Source organism: Pinus tabuliformis, chromosome X (assembly GCF_031772625.1).
Source record: "Pinus tabuliformis cultivar Carrire ecotype Pingquan chromosome X, CPIR1, whole genome shotgun sequence".
NCBI lineage: Eukaryota > Viridiplantae > Streptophyta > Pinopsida > Pinales > Pinaceae > Pinus > Pinus tabuliformis.
The window spans coordinates 163,360,443-163,383,181 of record NC_142308.1 but is presented as its reverse complement, the minus strand read 5'-3'; the positions used below and the strand labels follow the sequence as shown (position 1 = coordinate 163,383,181).

The following is a 22,739-nucleotide window of genomic DNA, read 5'->3' as shown; positions in this document are numbered from 1 at the left end:
AACCCTCATATCTACTGCACCGGTTTTCCCACATTGGGGTTTTCCGGGGACGATTATCCAAAAATAACAGTGTCCCTTGTGTTGTCTCAGTTTATCTCAGTTGTTGATCTCTATGTTTGTGAACGCTGCAATTGTGTTTATTTCGATATTTATGCATATATATAACTTGTTAATGTAAAGAACAGGTAGGAGATAATAAACTAGATATTGCAGTAGGGGTTTCTGAAGTGTTAGATTCAGAAATTTTCACATGGTATTAGAGGGATTGCAGATCACAAGAGGACTGAAGACGCCAGCATGACAAATCTGAAAAATTTGCAACAGAAGCAGTCGTCCCGAGAGACAGCGTTGTTCCAGCGCTGAAGCGGTAAGAGAAGAGGTGACGCAGTGCTTAGAGGGTGACACGAAAGCTCACACAGAGCTTGCGTCAGCATTTTGAGCCAAGGGAAGGGCCAGCGCAGAGCCAGAAAGAGGCAGAAGAGGCTCACGTAGAGCCACGTCATCCTACTCAGCGATGTAGGATTGACGCAGTTGGCCGAAGGATTAGATTTCAACCTTCATTGTGATTGCACAGAACCTGAAGGGCTCAGATTCTTCAGTTGTCGGGGCTAAGGGAGTTATGCAAATTGTAATTTGAGGAGCTGGTGGGATGTTATTTCTATCATAGCAGAAATGTTTAAAGAGATGGAACCAAGGTAGAGGGAAGCACTACCTTGACTGATTTCTAGCCAAGAGATCCAGATCTGAGTTGCAGCTGCAAAGGAGGATTGGAGAGGAGTGGTTCGACAGTTGGTCGAAGGATTTCCAAGTGGGAAGTCGAGACTTAGAGGGAGTCTAAAAGAGGAGCAAAGATGGAAGTGAACGAATTGAGGGATCAGGATAGATTGGACAGGGCTTCCAATTTTGTCATCTGGAAGGCCAGGATCCTGGCAATCCTAGATAAACATCACATCAAGGACTATGCCTTGAAAACCATAGCTATCCCAGTTGACCCAGTTGCTAATGAGAAGTATGAGGAGGCTGAGGCGAAGGCGAAATGCATGATCCTAGACAAGGTCAAAGATCATGTCATACCACATATTGCTGAGAAGAACACAACAAGGGAGATGTGGGAGGCCCTGACCACCTTATACCAGGGCTCTTCCATGCAGCAGAAGATGCTGTTGGAGAATCAGCTGAGGTCATATCAGATGCAGAAAGGAGAGGAGATAGATCACTTCCTCCTCAAGTTGCAAGGAATTCGCGACCAGCTTACTTCCGTGGGGTCTACACCAGATCCAGAGTTTATGGTCAGGATTGCTCTGAATGCAATCTTCGAGGACTGGGAGATGTTTGTCCAAAGCATCTTGGGCAGAGTGACTCTCCCCAGTTGGGAGGAGATGTGGACATCTCTTCGACAGGAAGAGATCAGGAGGATGACCAAGGCAAGGAGTAGTGGTAAGGGAGTTCGAGTCAAGAAAGAGGAAGATGCAGCTCTACCATCTACGGCACAACAAGGGAAGAGGAAAAAGAAGGACATATCCAAGGTCAAGTGCTTCAACTGTGGGGAGCTGGGACATTATGCATCTCAGTGCCCCAGGAAGAAAGGCAACGGAGAAACTTCTGATTCAAAGCCAACTCCAGCTAAGGCAGAGAAGGATGTTGAGACTGATGACAATTGTGCCATGAGTGCTCATGCACCTCTAGAGAATAGGTGGGGTGACATCGAGTTGTAGTCAGAAGGACTACATGCAAGGGCAGGATCCTTGAGGTGCCCAAACTCTTGGATAACATCCAGCTATGGGAGCCTTTAATGATAGTAGCATGATGACAGGTGTCGGGTGGAGCCAAGAGTGGTGGAGTAGCAAGGCAGGGCTAGAGTGCAAAGTTCTGTAGCAGTGCAATAGAGGTTGCAACAGTACGAGGGGCACATAAGAGGTTGCAGCATAGGGAGCACAGCTTAGCAGCAAAGGCAGCTTCAGCATCACGAGGCTTCCAGACTGACCAAGATGTTAGTGGTTGGGAGAAGTCAGTTACTTACTTCTCGATAACTGAGTTGCAGTGCAGCAGTTAGTAGTGACAATGCTAGGGGTAGCATGGGCATCATATTGAGAGGGAGTTGTAGTACAGATGTAGCAGTAGCGGCAGCAGTATCATGCGCAGCAGTACAGGAAGCAGCAGTGCAGGGGATGTGAGGCAGCAAGCCAAGCATCAACACAGATACCGATGCAGAAGATCAGTGTGATGTTTCTATGGTGAAGCATTACTAGAGCACATTCCTCGCTAAGAGGGAGTGTTGATTTTTGGTAGCATTGAATGTGCTCTAGCCTTGAAAATTGGTGGAGAGGCTAGGCACATGAGATCTCCAAGACCCAAAAATCGTTTGGGGAAATTCCACTCGAATGGAGAAATATTAAAATCATTAATATTTTTAATGGGGTTCCTAAGTCTAAACTTAGGAAAATTAAAATATTAATGTGTATTAATATAAAATAGGTGAGAAAGTTCTAAATAACGAGGATCAAGCCAAATCTAATCTTAGCCATTGATTAGGGACTTAATTTTGGCCATTGAATCGTCAACAGGAAAAGTATAAGAGGAGGCTTGAGGGTCAGTTGGAGACACACCAAGTTGATCAGTCAATTCAATTTTCTGGGGCAGGATTTGATGAGAAATCAAGTTCGTGATCTATTGCTGCAAGGGGCAGTTTGTCAAAAGGCTGAGAATACATAGCAGAGAGGCAAAGAAAGTGTCGGAGAGACAACGCAGAGGCAGCATGGACTAACGCAAAGGTAGTCAAAGCTGACGCAAAGGCTTAGAGGGCCAGCGCAGAGGACGCAGGAGACCGAGAAGCTGACGCAGGCAGACGCAGAGGCTAGCAAAGTTGACGCTGGGCTGAAGGAATTGCGCTCTGGTGTTTCTGTGGGGCAGACTGAGAGTTGAGAGGAAGACGCGGAGTCGTAGAGGGTGACGCAGTCCCTAGAGGGTGATGTAGCTCCAAAAGATAGGTTGGAGCGGCTTTCGTTGTCCAGCTAAGGAACAGTTGAAGTTACTATGGGGCTATTCATCTGGTTGTTGATTAGCCAGAATATCTGTCTCCAAAGAGAGGTACTACTGTCGAGGACAATCTCTGAAGGGTGAGCCATTTCTAGCACCCTAGTTGTATTCAGTAAATTGCTTAATAATAAAACCCTCATATCTACTGCACCAGTTTTTCCACATTGGGTTTTTCCGGGGACGATTGTCCAAAAATAACGGTGTCCCTTGTGTTGTCTCAGTTTATTTCAGTTGTTGATCTGTATGTTTGTGAACACTGCAATTGTGTTTATTTCGATATTTCTGCATATAAATAACTTGATAATGTAAAGAACAAGTAGAAGATAATAAACTAGATATTGCAATAGGGGTTTCTGATGTGTTAGATTTAGAAATTTTCACATTAACATTAAGCATGGGTGATCATGAAACACCGTCAAAAACATACTACACCTTTGCTTTGATCTTTGACATGTGCAGATAATAGGTCTACGACAACATAAAGATTGTTGGAGTTCTCGTGACCTCCTATTCAAGCAGCCTCGAGTTGGAGCCAGATGTTACCCACCACTTTGTGTGTGATATCCCCAGGAAAAAAATTTCTCATTGATGAGCCTCAGCCGGTAGCTAGCAGCCCCTTGATGCCTCCTACTAGCTCGTCGGGTCACTTCTCTGCCACCTGAGCCAGCCATGTGGTTCCTCACCCACCTATATTCATCATATGTTTGAAGATGGGCCTCCCGAAGCCAAAGGTATGTCTTGTCATTTGATAATTGAGTATTGGGTTTACTTAACATGGATACTTCTGGGTATGAATTCATGGGGGGATTTGGCAAAAAGAGTGGGCTTAGTTTGTACTCTTGTCTCCTTGATCTCTTTTGGTTGTTTCCCTTGGATCTTAGTCCCGTGAGATCTCCTTTATTGACCATTGCATTCTAGGGTGGTACTTATGGGAAACCCCGACTTTGGGTGCATGGTCCTGCTCCTTTACCCACACATACTACATCCTTTCCACTCGCTATAGCCCCATTCATTTCTCCCACCTAGGTCCACATAGGGCTAGCCTCCCTATCCCCTTTGCCCCCACCTTGGGTCAGGCCTAGGATGAGAGGTTGAAGCAACTAAAAAAAGAAACAAAACCATAATTGGCCACAGTTAACAGAAATTGTACCACAAAATGTAAAATATGGCCAAGACAAAAATAATAAGCATGTGGGCAAAAGCTGACACATGAGCTCTACCCCATCCATGGCCATCAAACTAGTTCCATAGGCCCTAGATGAGCCTCCTCTATCATTGAGGAACCCATGATTGACCCAAACCCTAGAGGGCAATGAACCGCCCTACCTCAAGAGGGGTCATCACTGCTATATTATACACATCATGCTCTTGTCCTTTGAGCCCCGTGCAACTAATTAAAGAAAATTCATAAAAGGAAAAAGGCATACAAATAAGGGTGGAAAAATCAAGGTCGGGGCACCTCATGTACCACGATTGCTCCCTCCAATACATTATATACCCAAGTGTGGGCTTCCCCTTATCTAGCTACCCCTATGCCCCATTATGTGGCCCAGGGTTGTTGCCCCTCTCATTCCTTATTCCATCTCACCTATTTGTCACTTGCCACCCCCATTAGAAGGGTGTACCTTGTACATACTATCCCCTCTAAGGGCTAAAACCACAGTACCACCTAATAAGGTACTTGACTAACCCCCTTTGGAGTTTGAAGACACTAGCATATGCCAAAGCCCACTACGGAAGGGCATGCCATTATGAAATGCCCATTTTGTTATCCATGGTTTGTAAGCTCCTTTACTCGATTATTCTAATGATTGATTGTACTAGAAGCCTAGGTGACGCATTGGATCTTATGTAGGATTGCAGGTGGTTTCCATTTGGGTTTGGCTTCCCTATATGAGATCCTGACCCCCAAAGGTCCACATTGGCACATGTAGGGTGTGCATAGAGAGCCATGGGCCTCCACAGCAATAGACAACACTCCAAGGATCTCCATGGATGTTCAGAGACTACTAGCGATCCACTTTTGGGATGATGGTGACATGATCGGTACATTATGCCCAAAAAGCCCCCACAAGAGCCCCACACTATTGGCAGGTGTCCCGACACTTGTACGATTTCATGGAAGCATTCATTCCACCACCTGGACCATTGCAGAGGATCTACAAACATCTCCAATTCATATGGAGACCCATGGGGTCATTGATGTGCCCTCAGACCCACTGAGAGCACCACAGGTCTAGTACTTGGAGAACAACGGGCCACCCCCTTGTCCATCATATTCTGAAGAATTTATTCATCAATATGGCAATTTAGGTTGTTATTGAGCCTTTGGAGGGCCCTACGACATGCATACATCATTATTTGGCTCCTTGTGAGGCTTGTTTTTACATTATGAGCTAGTATGGTGGGCTTGTCACCATTAGGGGTTATCATTTGCACATTATGTTATCATTAGGGGCCCATAGGCTAATTTGAACTCCTTAGGAGGCTATATATTGATGTTAGATACATTCATTTAGATCATCACTTGACTTGGGATCTCTCTAATCATAGAGAATTTTCGCACTTTTTCCTTGGGGGATATTTTTGGAGATGGATGAATTTTGATGTATGGGTTTGGGCTATTTCTCGTCTTGGAGCTTTATTGAGCAAACGAAACGCTGGTTGGATATACTTTATAATGTTGTAAGTAAATTTTGATGCTATTATTCTTGTTGTTGCATACTACTAAAATTAGGGCTAGTTGTTACATTACCGAAATGTGGAATTGAGCATGTTTTATCTAATTTAATGTATGGGCCAATGTTATATGAATGAAATGTCATAGAGATTTATTTATCTCGAGAAGCTTGCATCATTTGCTTTGAAGTATAAATGCTTGAAGGTCACTTTTCTTTTCTTACTACCTACATTGGACGAAGTTGACTTTCTGGGCCTCCTTGTTCAAGAATCCAAGTTCTTACCCATTACCATACTTGACTCCATATCCCCAAGTGAATTAGGCACTGATTCCTAAAAAGGGTGATCATCTCAACCTTCATTTTACCATTTTTCCCCTTTTTCCCAAGTCTAGCCCCATTAGGTCACCCAGGGCATCAATTTCCCGACAATCAGGCCAAGGAAAAATTTTGATCTCCTCTAGGCTATTGCGATGTTGGGTCCCCTCCCTCTCCTCCAAATATGAGGTCATTCTGATGGTGGAATCTCTGAGAATCCCAAGCCCTAGCTCTAGGACTGAATTTTGCCTAAGTATCCCGAAGGCTAGACCTTAATAGGACAATTTCAACCTTTGAAGTGAATATTCTTGTTTGGTCCTTTCCCCTCACCTTGTCCAGGATAGGAACATCACTGGTTGTTGCATTCCATCCCCGAACCTAGGCCAGGTCCACTTGACCCCATGTGGTCCCACTTCTCAATAAAGACTATTTGTTAAAAACCATTTGGGAGTCCAAGTTTCCATAGATTATTGAGATTGAGAAACTCATCTATAAGCTTAGCATTTCTCCCTCAAACCCTCCATCCTCATCCCTTACCCCTGGTGGACCAAGTCCCTTGCTTAAAGAGCAAGTAAGTCCCATTCCTTACTCTATCCTTGGGAAAGGGTTTTCAGGGTCACTCCTCACCTCTCCATTGACATCTACTTTACAAAGTGATCCCTACACTACCGGGACTCCTCCCATTGGTGAAAGCCCGTAAAGAGTAGGGAGACTTAGCTATGGTGACAGTGGGCTAAGCCTCTGCCACTACCCTTGACCTAGCAGTTGCCCTCTTAGGAAACCCCTTTTAGGTCCCCTGCTGGTTTGTGTGGTAACAATGCTCATCCTAAAGCTATAAGCCAATAGGAGAGATCCCACAGGACTAGGGTTGAGGATTAACCCCCCATTTAAGGTGAGGAAACAAGACTACAATCAAAACCCTTCCTTCTTCCAAGTCACCCAATATTCCATACCAAATGTGCCCAAGGAAAAACAAGCATAAGCACCCAATTGTACAATGAAAGACATACCTTTAGGATTCGATGGCCCACCTTCAAACATATTCTCTCAACAGATGGGTGTGGGGATATATGACTAGCTCAGGGAGTGGAGATTAACTGGCACATATATCAAATACATTGGTGGCTATCAGGGGCTACTGGATGTCGACTGAAGACAAATCTAGAAGAAAAATTCTCCTATGGGGTCACCCATTGGTAGTGGGTAACAGGATACATTGCATTGGGATTGTTACCCACTCAAGTTGGTCATCCCTAGGCAAGATGTTTTCTCCTAATTTATCAACCCAATAGCTAACAACCCCATGATGATCTACAAATAGCTATACCTCAGAGCTCTCCACATATGTTCAATCATTGCTATCTTCCACGTAGCATACTTCTCAAAGGAAGGTGGGTCATCCTTTACAAAGTACATTAACCATTTTTGTAATCTTGTGCTTTCATTTAATGTTAAGGGCAATCTAATATGAATCATATGTTTAGCTGGATGATTGATCCCTTGATTGTATTGTTTTTCTTGTGCTTCACCTGGGAGGTTATATTGTTTTCCTCTAATCCAGTGTAACCTTCGTTGAGGCCTTTCATTTGCACTATTCAGGAGCGACACAAATAAGAGGCATTGATTCATATAATGTGCCCGGAGTAATCCATAATTATCATTTTCCTTTAGTCCCTTGTATCCACCTCCATTATTTGGGTTGATTGTCATTTGTCACTAATACTAGCACCCTCTTATCCTGATCTTTGAGCAAGGGCCCAAAAAATTTTGCACTAAAAAAGGTTGATGTAACTAAAAGAAAGATAAAAACATATATAGCCACAAATGAAAGAAAATGTACAATGCAAAAGATAGTTGGGACAATTTAAAGTGTGTGGAAAAAAACCTAGCTTGAGCTCTACCCCTCTCATTAACCATCACCCTGTTCCTAGCATATCATGCTCTATCTAAATAAAAGGAATCTATGAATGTCCCAAACTTGATGATCAATAAACTAATACATCTCAAGGAGTAATGGAAAGCATAAAGCACACAAGCTATGCAAGAAAGAAAAAGAAAATCATTAAAGGTGCACCGGAGAGATGGTAAAGGTAGGTTGAGGAAAAGGGTAACTCAAACCCCCATGATTGCTCCCTCTTCACAACATTACACTTGAAATCTCAGACTCCATTCAACTGGTATCATGACAATCTATTAAAATTGGCAACTAGGGCTAAATTCCACCTTGGCATAGCTCTCTTAATGGAGATGATGATTGCATTAGATTCCTCTTTTCGAGAGGACCAAGATTGATATAAAGATCATCTCATTTGGACAAGCAGAAGTATGATTTTAAATTATGCCCGCTCATGCACAATTTGTTCAGGTCGGCCACATCATCATGTAGGCTCATGGAGCCCAATAGACATGACTCTTCACCCTCACCGACATGTATAAATACAAGTGTCCTCCCACCTCATTTGGCATCTTCATCTCTCACACATTCTCTCTTCTTCCCTCATTGGTTCGTACATCATTGTGCATTCTCTCTCTCCCACATGTGGCACAAGGAGGACAAAATTTCAGGACATAATTGAAATGTCGAAAATCACAAAAATTCTGCAGTTTGACCGGCATTGACCGTGACCTTCTAGGGATCATTGGACTTCGATATTTTTGGGGTTATTTCTATTTCATCGGGACGCATCTTTTGGCATAGAAATCGAGGCATTCTAAGCACTTTGACCGCATACCAAAATTGTAGCTTGACCACAGATTTCAGATAGCAGTTTGACCATTGACTTTGCCACTGTTTTGGGTTGACTTTAACCTCCTGATAAGGCCGAGTTTGACTAGGGAAGACCAAGTTGTTTTGAAGACATTATATTGTTGCCTTGACCAACATTGACTTTTTTTGTTAAGGTTGAAGTTTGACTATAGTTGACTACAAAAATTTTCAGGGTTGTTTTGACTTTGAATTGGGCAAGTCAATTTGACTTTTGTACTCTCTCTCTGTTGAATATTTGATATAATAATAAGAAGATTCAATAAAGGGTTTTCCCCACATTAGGGTTTTTCCTTGGCATCCGCCAGATCTAGTGTCCTCTTGTCTTGGCTTGTCTTCTGCATTTTGTTTCATGTTCTATCTGCTTTTACTGTCAATGTGATTATTGTGATTGCCATTAGAAATTGGAAATTGTTACTGGATTGTTAAGCAACATTGAAGTAAATTGTGTTAAGCATAGAATATACCATTGTTAGCTAAAATTAACATGGTATCAGAGCCCACGTGAAGACAAAGCCCAAGCAAGAGAGAGAAAAGCATCACTTAAAAAAGTTGTTAAACAAGAATCTTGGTCTAGCATCAATGACTTCTACATCCTACTTCAAATCTGAGGATAAGCTCAACCACAAATCTAACTATCATGCATGGAGGATGACTTTGGACTTCACATTGGAAGAGCATAATGCAATAGACCATGTAAAGGGAAGAGTGGTGGAGCCTCCTTCAAATGCACCTATTGCTTCAAAAACAAAGTACAAGAAAGGTGAGGTCAAAGCTAAGAGAATTATCATAGACTCCATTCAAAAGCATTTGGTTGCCTATATTTCTGATTTGGAAACATCTAAGGAGATGTATGACAAGCTAGTTGGGATGTTCAAAATGAACAATGAAAATCAAATCCTCAAGAACAAGTTGAAGGACATCAAAATGGACAAAGGGGAGACTATCCAATCCTACTTCATGAGGATCACACAAATCAAGAATGACCTTCTATCTATTGGAGAAGTTGTTGCTGACAGGGAGCTCATTCTCATTTCACTTGGAGGTCTTATAAGAGCATGGGATGTGTTTAACACTACCATCCTCGACAATGACAAGATTCCTAGTTTCAATGATTATTGGCTAGATGCACTCAAGAAGAAACAAAGAATGATGGAGAGAGATAAACCTTCAAATGGAAATGATCCTACTGCTTTCTCCGCTCATGCTTAGAGGAAGAAAAATGCTGGTCCAAGGAAACAAGGTCAAGGATTTAAGTAGGGAATCAAAGAAGGAAGAAACAGAAGGTGCTACAATTGCAACAGGATTGGCCACTATGCTAGAGAGTGTCCTCACAAGAAGGATACTCCTAGGGATGATGACAACAACAACCACAACAATTACAAAGGCAGTGGCAATCAAAGGAACAACAAGTTCAACAATAAAGGAAAGAGGAATGTTCTCGTTGCTCGATATGGAAATGGTTGTCCTCCCAGAAAGTCATGAAACTCCAGGTATGAGGAATCTAATATTGTAGATAAGAAAAAATAAGCTTATCTTATTTCTGCCTCTCCTGGAGTTCATCAACTTGATTTGGGATCAAGTCTAATTGAGGTTCTACCTCTAGATTGACTTTTGTCAGTGGAGAGTGGTAAGATCTTGTGACTCACTTTCGATTAGTTCTTCTTCATTATTCATATCAATGCTCAACAGCGCAGAGTTGAGATACAGAGATGGTTCATGTCGAGAGGATGGCATGATGATCGATGATGATGGATGGATTGACAGATGGAATTCTCCCTAGTTGAGAGGTAGTGTTAAAATTGGCAACTAGGGCCAAATTCCACCTTGGGATAGCTCTCTTGATGGAGATGATGATTGCATTAGATTCCTCTTTTCGAGAGGACCAAGATTGATATAAAGATCATCTCATTTGGACAAGCAGAAGTATGGTTTTGAATTTATGTCGGCTCATGTACAAGTTGTTCAGGTTGGCCACATCATCGTGTAGCCTCATGGAGCCCAATAGACATGACTCTTCACCCTCATCGTCATGTGTAAATACAAGTGTCCTCCCACCTTATTTGGCATCTTCATCTCTCACACATTCTCTCTCCTTCCCTCATTGATTAGTACATCATTGGGCATTCTCTCTCTCCCATGTGTGGCACAAGGAGGACGAAATTTCAGGACAGAATTGCAGGGCCAAAAATCACAGAAATTCTACAGTTTGACCAGCGTTGACTATGACCTTCCAGGCATCATTTGACTTCGATTTTTTTGGGGTTATTTCTGTCTCAGCAGGCAGCATCTTTTGGCATGGAAATCGAGGCATTCTGAGCACTTTGACCGCAGACCAAAATTGCAAGTTGGCCGCAGATTTCAGACAACAGCTTGACCAAATTTGACCATGGATTTTGTCACTATTTTGGGCTGACTTTGACCTCTTGATCAGACCAAGTTTGATTGGGGAAGACTATGCTGTTTTGAGAGCATTCTATTGTTGCTTTGACCAGCATTGACTTTTCTGGTTAGCGCTGAAGTTTGACTACAGTTGATTGCAGAAATTTTCAGGGATGTTTTGACTTTGAATTAGGCAAGTCAATTTCACTTTTGTACTCTCTCTCTCTCTTTGCTAAACAATTGATATAACAATAAGAAGATTCGATCAAAGGGTTTTTCCCTGGCACCCGTCAACGCTGGTGTCCTCTTGTCTTGGCTTGTCTTCTACATGTTGTTTCATGTTCTATCTTCTTTTATTGTCAAAGTGATTATTGTGATTGCTATTAGAAAATGGAAATTGTTATTGCACTGCTAAGAAACATTGAAGTAAATTGTGCTAAGCATAGAACATACCATTGTTAACTAAAATTAACACAGTGACATCTTCCATGAAGTCTTTCCCATTCCATACTCATCTTTATTACATGCACCTATGGATTGATGTGCCTTCCTACGAACTATCCTTCCCCTTGGGGTTGGAAGCACCTGATAGGGCTAATTGGATTCCCATTCCAAACATAGGTATTGTAACTTTCTTATACATCATCAACAAGAAAGATGTTTGAAGGCAAGGCTTGTGTGAAGTATTTTGGTTCCCCTTGCATTAAATATGGTCCACTATGATACTTTTATGTTTTCATGACCTAATGATGTTGATCTCACTTGATCTTGGGCGTATGTCTTAGGTGGTTTGTCTCAGATGTATTGGATATCCCTTGAAGGATAGCTTAACACTTCTACGGCGCACTAAAGAGGACATCTAGCCCAGCATGAGATCACTTATGTCATTGCAACCACAGCGTTGCCACACAGAGATGAGCATTGGGTAGTATGAGCTCGAACTAGTAACAATGGTTTCTATACTAGTAATCTTTCATGTAAAAGAACATGGGGAAACAAACTCATTTTCGTGATATTGAACTATGATAAAGCTTCATGACAAAAACCCAAAGAAGAAGATGCAATTTAAGAAGGAATTTGATCAAATTAAAAATAGTATAAATCTTGCAAGAAAAACAAGTTCCAGCTTAAGCTTGAAATCACAAAATGTTAAAATTGGCAACAAGGGCCAAACTCCATGTGGGTCATCTTATTTATGGCAGCTGATATTTTTCTTGGATCCCTCTCATCGAGAGGTATAGGATTGATCTAAAGATCATCCGATTCCGATAAGTATTTATGAAGATATGAATTTATTTTGATTATGGACAAATTGTCAAGTCGGCTAGCGACTTATGTAGGCTCAAAAGCCCAACAGTCATGTCTATTCAACCTCTACGTTTTAGTATAAATAGAAGAGGACTTGAAGTCATTTGTCACACACACACTCACTCTTGTGATCTCACTTCATCCTGTTTTGGGTTTGATGAAGATGAGAGCTAGAGGGAGTGCCCTAGGGTATATGCTTCCCGAGATAACATGCCCTAGATCTAAATGCAGTCATGGGAGAATAAGCTCTACATTGCTCAAAAAGCTGGAAAAGCCTTAACTGTCGGAAAAGCCGGAACTACCAGAACTGTCGGAAAAGTTGGAAAAGCCGAAATTGTCGAAAAAGTTGGAAAAGTCGAAATTGTCGGAAAAGCCAGAAAGCCGGAACTGCTAGAAAAGCCGGAACTGTTGGAAAAGCCGGAAAAGCCGAAACTGTCGGAAGCGTCGGAATTGCTGGAAAAGCCAAAAAAGCTGAAAAAGCCAGAACTGTTGGAACTGCCGAAAGAGCCGAAAAAGTCGAAACTGTCGGAAAAGCCGGAAAAGCCAGAACTATTGGAAAAGCCAGAAAAGCCAGAACTGTCGGAACTGCTAGAAAATTTGGAACAGCGAGAACTGCCAAAACTGTCGGGAACTACCGGAACAACAGTAGCATCTATCTTCGAAGGAGAGCAGCATGCAAGGAACAACTGACTAACATTGGGACAGTTGTATGGTACTTAGCAGCAAGCTAAGGACAATAAGCATGCTAGGGACAACAAGTAAGGAAGGTGCAGCCAACAGATAGGTCAGGATGGCAACATGGTGCAGCAATGGCACATAATGCAGAGCAGTGATGGGTACAATCATGATTAATGAAGCGTGATGAGATGCAGCATAGTGATGATGGGTGCAACATAGTGCAGCGCGGTGAGGTGCAGCATGATGACGAAATGCAGCACAATGATAGGTGAAGGAGTCACCTTGGAGAATCAGTGGAAGCAGCATGTCTTCAAATGATCTCATGTATCATCTTCTTAGAGATGATCTATGATCTTATCTAGATAAGTCAAAGTGTTGACTTCTGTTGTAAACGTACTATCTCTATCTCTCTCTCTCTCTGCTGAGCTATTGAAGAACATATAAGAAGAATTGATCAAGGGTTTCCCCACATTGGGGTTTGTCCCTAGCTAGCGCCACATCTTGTGTCCTCTTGTCTTGGCTTGTCTTCTGTGATTTACGTTTATGTTCTATCTGCAGTTTACTTTAATGCTGATGTGATTGCTAATCTAGAAAAGATATTGAGCTAACTGTGAAAATTGAAATAAATTGCTCTAAGCATAGAACACACCTAAAATTAACACAAAAGTATAGATCTCACAAGAAAATCAAAATTGCAAGAAAACAAATGCACCCCACAAGAAAACAGAGATCGATTATCAAGACATAGAAGCTCTTTGTCTCCTCACTACAAAGATACAGAATAGAAGTAGATTCTAGAGACTCTTATACAAGAATATCCGTCCTTTTATAATTAACCCATAGTGACACATAACCTGCTGAATGAACTAACATGAATGATAAGGCAGCAAGGACTGTTGATTATCATTGAAAATAAATCAGACATGCAGACCAGCACGTACTTTTATACGGGAAGCTTGACACTGTTTTGTTTTTATTGAGATGGCTTATTGTGTTTTGTAGACGTTACAAAGAGGAACAAAGAAAGCATTTACACATGAAAATAACAATCCCTCCCTAAAGAGTGGTATTTATTATGATGAGATATGGTTAAACCAACAAAGAAAACAAAAATTAGCCAAAGCCAATAATAAATCAGATAAATACTTGCTAAAAGAACAGACCTCTATTTATCCGTGGAAGAACCCATTCGAAGAAGCAAGCATACATGTTCCCTTGTAATCTTTGGCTTGAATACTCCATCAACATGCCCCAAAGTTCTCCCACAGTCCAGCCATGGCATCTAATCCACTCTGTGAACTACCAAAAGAATAGAAATATATAACAACTTTAGCAGATACAAACATGTTAAAACAGCTATATTTAGAACTGAAAATTCTAACAAAAAGAAACAATGCTATGGTAGCAGTAATTACAAAATTTGTGTGACGATTGTAAGGAATGCAAAGGGCCTTACCACTACGAGTCTTTCAGAAAATGTATGCGCAAATGTAAAATACAGAACAAAAGGTCGTGATGCCTGTTACAAACCCAAACTTTAGTTGTCATCATAGTAACATAGAAAATACCAATCATTTCATAAATTCTCGTCAACAAAGACATGCCAAGTTTGACCTTTTTCTTTCCCATAACAGTTACTGAGACAGCTTGAATGGTTTACCATAAAATTCATCATGCTTATGAACAACTATTATTCACAACTACAAAAGTTTTATATTTGAAACAATCAAAAGCAATATATAATATTACCTTCACAACAAACTACCATTGAAATTTTTTATACTAGAGAATCACGAATGCATGGTCCAACTCCAAGTGCAGCCCACTATTCTTGACAAATACTGGCAGCAATGCAATCACATTCCTAAGCCATGTGTTAATAGCCAACAAGGAATTCAACATTCCATGTGACAGGTGATATCCTTCCTGTACTTGGAACTTGCATGCAGATGAAGCCCATACTTATTTTAATTACCAATGTGAGGCTTCACTAGGCATAACTAAAACGTTATGGGAAATAAACATAAGTAAATAGCTGCCAAGGCCTTTATATTAGACGGTGTTGTCTATTGCTTGTCATTTACAGAGTTGACACAACTTCAAAAAAGAAAGAAGAAAGGAAGCTTATTTTCTTTACCAAAAAGCTCACAGTTTTGTAAAGAGCATTTGTTTGAATTTTCAAAGTATCATATTTCTAGAAGACTCATTTCTGGTTCCTGACCTTCTATGGACCACATGAACTGAATTTCTCAAACAAAGATTATCCATGTTACCACTGAAATCTGCAGAGGCAGGGTCTGTGAACCAAGGTTGTTACCATAAAGAAGTCAAGAACAACTGGAAAAGGTTTTAATACCAGAAGTAGGGAACGTGCAATTTATGAGGACAGGCACAGATGCCTGAGTTAGAAATATAGACCCAGAACCTTTGATGAACTGGTTGGACAAAACATGGATGTACAAATTATGGTTAATGCTAGCTTAACAGGCAAAAGTGCCTGTCTATTTTTTTCAAGGTTCCCATGGCACAGAAAAGACATCAACTGCTAAAAAAATTTAGCAGCTTTGACTTGTCTATCCTGAGAAAATCTCAGGCCATGTGGGTTCTATAGATAATGTATAGATTTTGGTTCTGGAAGAAGTATGGATGTGAGAGAAGAGATGCGACAAATACTGATGGTATGGAGAAGGTTAAAAGTATTTTAAGGGGTGTTGTTTTGGCTCCATCTTTCTCACATTTCAAAGTCTGCAACATTGATAAATGTCATGTGTTGGCACTTGGAACATGAACTGCACTATTAAGGAGTCTAGAAGAGCCCCCTAGACGTGTTATTTTTATATTCCTCACCACCTACTCTGATCCAATGCATCACACTGCTGATTTGAGGCACCAAAAGTATCTTTTCCAAAAATCAAAGATGCTGAAATTTGTAAGCAGATTGCAGAAGATTGCAATTCAACGAAATTTGGCAGTCCAGGCTGATCCTCAGATCAACATTCTGGTTTGGTGATTAACATAGAATGAACGGACAAAGACAGAAGGTGCATATCCCAGGCTTGCAATGAAAGTAATTATTTTAAGGAGGTCGATTTGGCTTGAGCAGGAGGTGCTATTAATAAATTTCTGAAGAGCACAGCTAGGGCAATGTTGACACATCTGATTGATCAGCAGCATGAAGGCATTGATGTTACTGAGCGTGAATTATTGGATTATATATCAGAGTCGAGCATCATGAGCAAGTCATGGTACACAGAAGTTAGACAAAAGGGGAGTTTCTGTACCAGCCAACAAAATTGGAGCGTTGAAGTTTTAGTTTGGAAACAATATGGGAGATGTTCAAGACATGTGTGTGTGTATAGCAATCCTTCAGATGTTTCTGGGCTGACCTGAAACATAAACTTAGATGCTTAAGCCAACTTTGTGTGACCTTGTTGAAGTGGATTTGAGGGGTTATTGGTTCGTTACTTAATAAATGATGCCACCTTGAAAGCCATACATGTTGAATGCTGAAACAGATTTTTCAAGGGGTCTCCCTCTTGGAAGGATTTGGATTATGTTTCTTGAGGATGTGCCCATTATTGAAGGACTACATGTCCACTTTGGAAACCTACTTGCATGTTTAGTGGTGTTGAAGAATGTAACTAGTGTCAGTCTTCATAATTGTACATGAGTCATAATGAAATGTATTTATCAAAAGAAAGAAAAAGAAATTTTATTATAAATAAATTGACTTATTAAAGCATGGGTTTCATGCTTTGGTCAATTGTTTTTAGGTCCAAATCTCCATTGAAGGCTTCTAGGGTTTATGTCAAGTGTCCTTGTCCATGTCATATTGTATAGAACCCTTCTTGGGATTTATTTGTCAAAGAAAAAAATTATTTTATTGTAAAATAGGTCAATTAGGCCTTCTCCACCAAGTCGGCCTCAACAAGGGAATTAGACCTCACAAACTCACTATATATTGGAGCAACTCAACTCATTTGGTCGCACATCTCACACAAGTTCGAATTGCAATAGTTGGGGGCAGAAAAAGTGTGAAGTTCAAGAAGGAAGTTGGAACCAAAGTTTTTGGGTCTCTCTCTCTCTCTCTCGCGTGGGCAACAAAATTCTGAAGCTACATCGAAGTTGGGAAACTGCATTGAAGCTGTGAAGCTACATCAAAGTTGTAAAGCCACATTGAAATTGTGAAGCCGCATCAAGGTCGAAGTTGTTGGGCTAGAGCTATTGAAGTTGCTAGATTGAAATTGCACTCCTAAAGCTGGGTCGAAATTCTGAAGTTGGGGGTTGAAATTTTGGGTTGAAGTTGCATTTCAGAAGCTGGCGCTTGGTAACTTTGGAAGAGATCATCTATTAGAAGGAAAAGTTGACTTGTTGGAGGAGGAAGGCCTTTTGGTCTAGAGTCTTGGTCTATTTCATTTGAATTATTGAAGGAAGAGTTCTTGACTAAGTTTTCCCTATATAGGGGTTTTGCCTTGGTTGTTCGCCTACATCTGGTGTCCTTGATCTTCATGTTTTGGTTTTGGTAATTTCTCTATGAACTAAGATAAAAGAAGAACATAAGAAAGATAATAATAACTCAAAGAAATCACAAGTAATTATCAACAAGAGAAATTCTTTCTGCCTTTCCGATTTTTCAGCAGGCGGATTTGTGAAAGTGGTCTCTCTAATCATGTTGGATGTGTGCATGGATGATTATCAAGTGCAATTGTATGTCTAGTGGAGATCGTGCATTTACTTGATCTCTTTCAGATGAATCCCACCTTGAAAACCATTGGAAGGTTTCTAGTGGAGACCCTTCCCCTAACCTTCTTGGATTTTGTAAGATACTAGGTTGATCCTCCGCAATTAGTAGAGGGCAGCCCTAGATAATGCCTTAGATCCATTTTCCTTCTCCCAAATGATCCCTTACTTGACTCCATATGCCCCTTGTTGTCGCTCAAATTGTACATCAGATTGCGACAATGCTCAGGACAGGAGTTGTCACTCTGATCCATGCCCTCTCCATTTAAGTTGTCTCCTAATTGCAGACTAAGAGGGGTAGTCCCGATAAATGAAAAGAAGGAAACACAACTGAATGGCCTAGCAACTTGGTTAAAATTAAAGCCAAGTATGATTATTTAAGCACCACTTGATTAGATTTATTGAAATCATTAGTTTGAAACCAATGCCTTAGGAGTCAATTTACTTGCACAATATGAATTAAACTTCCAAGTTACCGGATGAATAGTTGTTGCGATATGCAAATTTATATATGAAGTGCAAGACCTAGATCTAGGTGAAATACAACATCTTGGTATATTTTAGTTTAAATGCCCTATCTATGTGAGTCCTTTCTCTCAGCTATTTTGAAGTTAGTCTCGAATGTAGGTTGTAGATGTGGAAAAACTAAGAGGGGGGCTGAATCAGTATTTCTTTTACAATTGTTATTTTTTATGCCAGTTAAGATAACCTATAAAACAGATGACAAAATAAACAATAAAAATAAAAAAATTTATTAATAAGTTCAACGACGACTCCAATCCTCTTTACAACGAATCAAGTACAATAATGCTTCAAGGCTCCAACCCTAGATGAAGACTCCAATCTTCAATCTACCAGGCTCCAACCTATATTTTGCCAAGCACCAACTTGGTCTTCTTGAGGACTCCAATCCTCTAGGGCACCAACCCTCTCAACTAGTTCAAGCTCCAACCTAGTCTTCTCGAGGACTCCAATCCTCTGTATTAATTTCTAGTAGCATCGGATGTGCTCTAAGTCTCAAAATTTGCAAGGAAGCTTAAACACATGCATTCTACAATACCCAGAAAACATTTTGGGAAATTCCGCCTAAAACAGTTTTATTAAAATAATTAATTATTTTTAATGGGACACTAAATCTAAACTTAGGAAATTAAAATAATTAATGGGTACTAATCTAAATTGTGGGTGTAGCTTCTAGAAGAAGACGAGGATCAAGCCAAAATGATCTAAGCCATTGATTAGAAGTTAATCTAGGTCGTTGGTTGTCCAACAAAAAGATATAAGAAGAGGCTTGAGGGGCACTTGGAGAACACACTGAATAGAGTTCAGAAGATCAAATTTCTAAAGCAGCGCAGCTACCGGAGAGAAATTCGAAGTGAGATTGTGGAGTGAGGGGCAGGGTGCTAGGATAGTTCTGGTTGCATATTTCTCCTGATCCGAGAATACTCAGCAGAGGAGGCAGAGAGAGATCCATGAGAGGCAATGCAAAGGCAGAAGAGGCAGACGTAGGGCCTCACAGACACAGTGCATAAGCCTTGAGGGAGTTCGAAATTTGCTGGAGGGTTTTATTTTTGTAGCTGGAAGTCGAGGTGTGAGACCGGGAGAGCAGAAGTCAGAATCTCAGAGGCAAATCGAGCAACCAGGAAGACTGACACAGATCTTAGACAGTGTGACAGTGTGACGATGACCAGGACTTCTATGTTGGCATTATGATACAAGTGTTGTCCTTGATGGCAACTCACTCACAGGTCAATTCAGGTTTTATAAATGGAAACTCACTCACAAGTCAATTCAGGTTTGATAAATGGCAACTCACTCACAAGTCAATTCAAGTTTGATAAAAGGCAACTCACAGTACAACAAGAATATTCAGAGGTAACAGGGCAATGATACAAAAGAACAGGAAGATGGAACTAAGGTCTACTAATCATAATAAAAAAGGTGAAGGAAAAGGTTGATGTAAAGCAGTTTAAGAAGTATACGCAAGTCCACTTAGTCAAAGCGGCGTACACACGCTGGTATAGAGAACAAAAAGATCGTATACGTACACACACACACTCTCACAAGAGGAAGCGCGTACAGGTTGGAAAATCAAAGTTTTGGTCCGAGGTATTTGATCCTAGTTATTGGTCTGAGGTATTTGGTCCAAGGTATTGGTCCTAAGTGGTTTTGGTCTGAGGTATTGAAAAAGGCCTAAAACTATATAAGGAGAAGATCATTAGGCCAGGGTGTGCAAGTGAATGGGTTTCTAAGGAATACTTCTATCTCAAGTATATTTTATGTTGCAAGGGCTATGTTGGTGATTTGATCTGAAATATTTATGTGCACCTTGAATTCAATGTTAGATCAGGATCATGAGACCTAAAATGACTTATCATTGAATGATCTGATATCGATTGGGCTAGATCTAATTATTTACTCCTATTTTATTCTTTAAATGTCATGATCTGGGTTTGTCTGAAGTCCAAAGTTGCAGCGAAGTTATGAGCCCATATTTGCAGATCTGTATGTTGGTTCATCTCGGTAAAAGTGTGTGTACACACAGGTTCTACTCTTCCAAGTAGTGTATACAAAAGAAAATCTTTTTTCTTCAGATCTGACTAATCTATCTGATCAGTTCTGTTGTTTACTGGTGTCTATCAATGAAGTCTTCTTAGATCTGAATGTAAAACTGAATGCATAAGGAGTTTGGTATCTGATTGATTGATTGTATAAGTGAGAAGGGTGATCTCTGCTCTTTCCTGTGTAAAGATCCGTAAATAGACAGTAGATGGTCAGCATACTACTGGTTGGTATAGATTTGATTCAGAAATTTTATGTTTCAGTAGTTTTGGAGGTATACGCAGGTTTGATTACAGGAGTAACGTATACATGCAAGTTAGGTTCAGTAAAGTAGCAAATACATTCTGATGCATGATTTTTGAGGTTGCAGCAAGTTCTGAATAATGATGCAGGTTTCTAGGTTCAGCACAGTGTTCTGGTGACAATGATCTGATTGTTTAGATTAACTGATTGTTGGCTGATGTAGTTTTAGTTTCAATGTTTCTGATGGGTTCAGTATGAAAATTTGATGAAACGAGGCCTTCATGTGTATTGTTGTGTACTGGAGCATCCAGTATGAAAATTTATGAAACATGGTCCCCAGAGGAAGAGAGAAGTTCGTAGCCTTCTGGTCAGCGCCTACGTACTAGTAATCACATTGGTTAGTACAAGAGCTAGGGGGTTGCAGCTCCCTTCCAGTAGAAGCTGGAAAACGAGAGAAGGTTGTAGCCTCCTGCATGCGGGTCCCTGCGTACTGGTATGAGTCTGCACCAGTACAAGATTGTAAATAAATTTTCTTATTATTAAAAGAAGGCGGAGACGATAGCAGCAAGTGGTTTTCACCCACATTGGGTTTCCACCTTAAATCTTGGTGTTCATGTGTGTTTCTTATGTGTGATCGTTTATTTTGTTTCTACTACTCTGTTTAATAAGTTACTGATGCACTGGTTAAAGATCAACACATCATAAATTGTCTAAACCACAAGTTTACTGGGTGTATGTTGGTTTCTCTAATCATAGTTGCATGTACACGCTAGTTCACTTCACACAAGTAGCGTATATAAATCTGTTTGAGAAAATAAAAATTAGTGATCAGATAATACTGATTCACCCCCCCTCTCAGTATTATTTCCAACAATTGGTATCAGAGCAGGTCGTTCTGAAGAAGCTTGATCGCATGAAGGAAGATCTTTCAAGATGAATAATCACAAAGCCATGGGATCCATCAAACCACCAATCTTCAATGGGAGCAACTTAGTATATTGGAAAATAAGAACCAAAGCCTATCTACAATCGCTTGGAGCAGATGTTTGGGAATATCAATTTCCAGCAGCAATTCCTATAGACTCTGTAGGTAAGAAATTATATGAAACCAATGCCAAAGTTGTCAATACATTATTGGGAAGTCTGTCAGAATCAGAATTTGTCAAACTCATGCAGCTCAAGACAGCCAAAGGAGTATGGGACAAAATCATTCAAACTCTCAGAATTCAGTATGAAACTCTTAAGATGCATAGTGATGAGAGTGTTGCTAGTTACTTCTTATGTATAGATGAGATTGTTAATTGTATGAAAAATCTGGCTGAAGAGATAAAGGAAGTTACATTAGTGGAGAAAATTTTGAGATCTTTGTCTTCTAAATTTGAGTCAAAAGTGTCTGCCATAGAGGAAAAATAGGATCTTCAAACTATTACAGTGACTCAACTCCATCGAATTCTAACTGCCATTGAAAGGAGAAAAGGAGGTCCATCAGATATGAGAGAAACCGCTTTTAAAGCATCAGCAAGGGGAAAAGAAAAGGAGGAGCACAATGAATCAGGACACATTTCAGAAGAAGAGGATGAGGTAAATTTTGTCAAGAAGCTTCAACGGGGTTCCGGAAGATTCAGAGGTAAGCTACCTTTCAAATGCTTTGCTTGTGGTAGAGTTGGCCACTATGCTGCCAAATGTCCTCATAAAGATAAATATGAAAAGGGAAAGGAATATGCTAAAGGCAATAGAAAACAGGTTGTGAATAAAAGGAGTTACTATACACATGAAGATAGTGATGGTTTATCTAATAGTGATGAAGATGAAACTGAACAAGATTATAGACTACTCATGGCCTATGACAATGATGATTTTTTGGATGCATTAGAAGAGGAAGATTTTCCTGAAGAAATCACTAAACTCAAAATCTATTTAGAATAAAAGAATATGATCATAGATACTTTGACACACCAACTTACTGAAAGAGAAAAACACAATGAAAATCTAGAATGTGAAATTGTGGGTCTAAGAAAAGATCTTGAAAA

At 40.4% G+C, this 22,739-nt stretch overlaps 1 protein-coding gene across 1 annotated transcript in view; it reads right to left on the bottom strand.

The window, feature by feature from the left end:
- LOC149138963 (poly(ADP-ribose) glycohydrolase 1-like) overlaps positions 1-22,739 on the bottom strand; it is a 437,544-nt gene that overhangs the window by 67,211 nt on the left and 347,594 nt on the right. Inside the window, exons 10-11 of the mRNA XM_089446458.1 lie at positions 14,621-14,683; positions 14,328-14,463 (exon numbers count right to left, since the gene is read on the bottom strand). Coding sequence (XP_089302584.1) covers positions 14,328-14,463; positions 14,621-14,683 — 199 coding nt within the window. The remainder of the gene's footprint in view (positions 1-14,327; positions 14,464-14,620; positions 14,684-22,739) is intronic.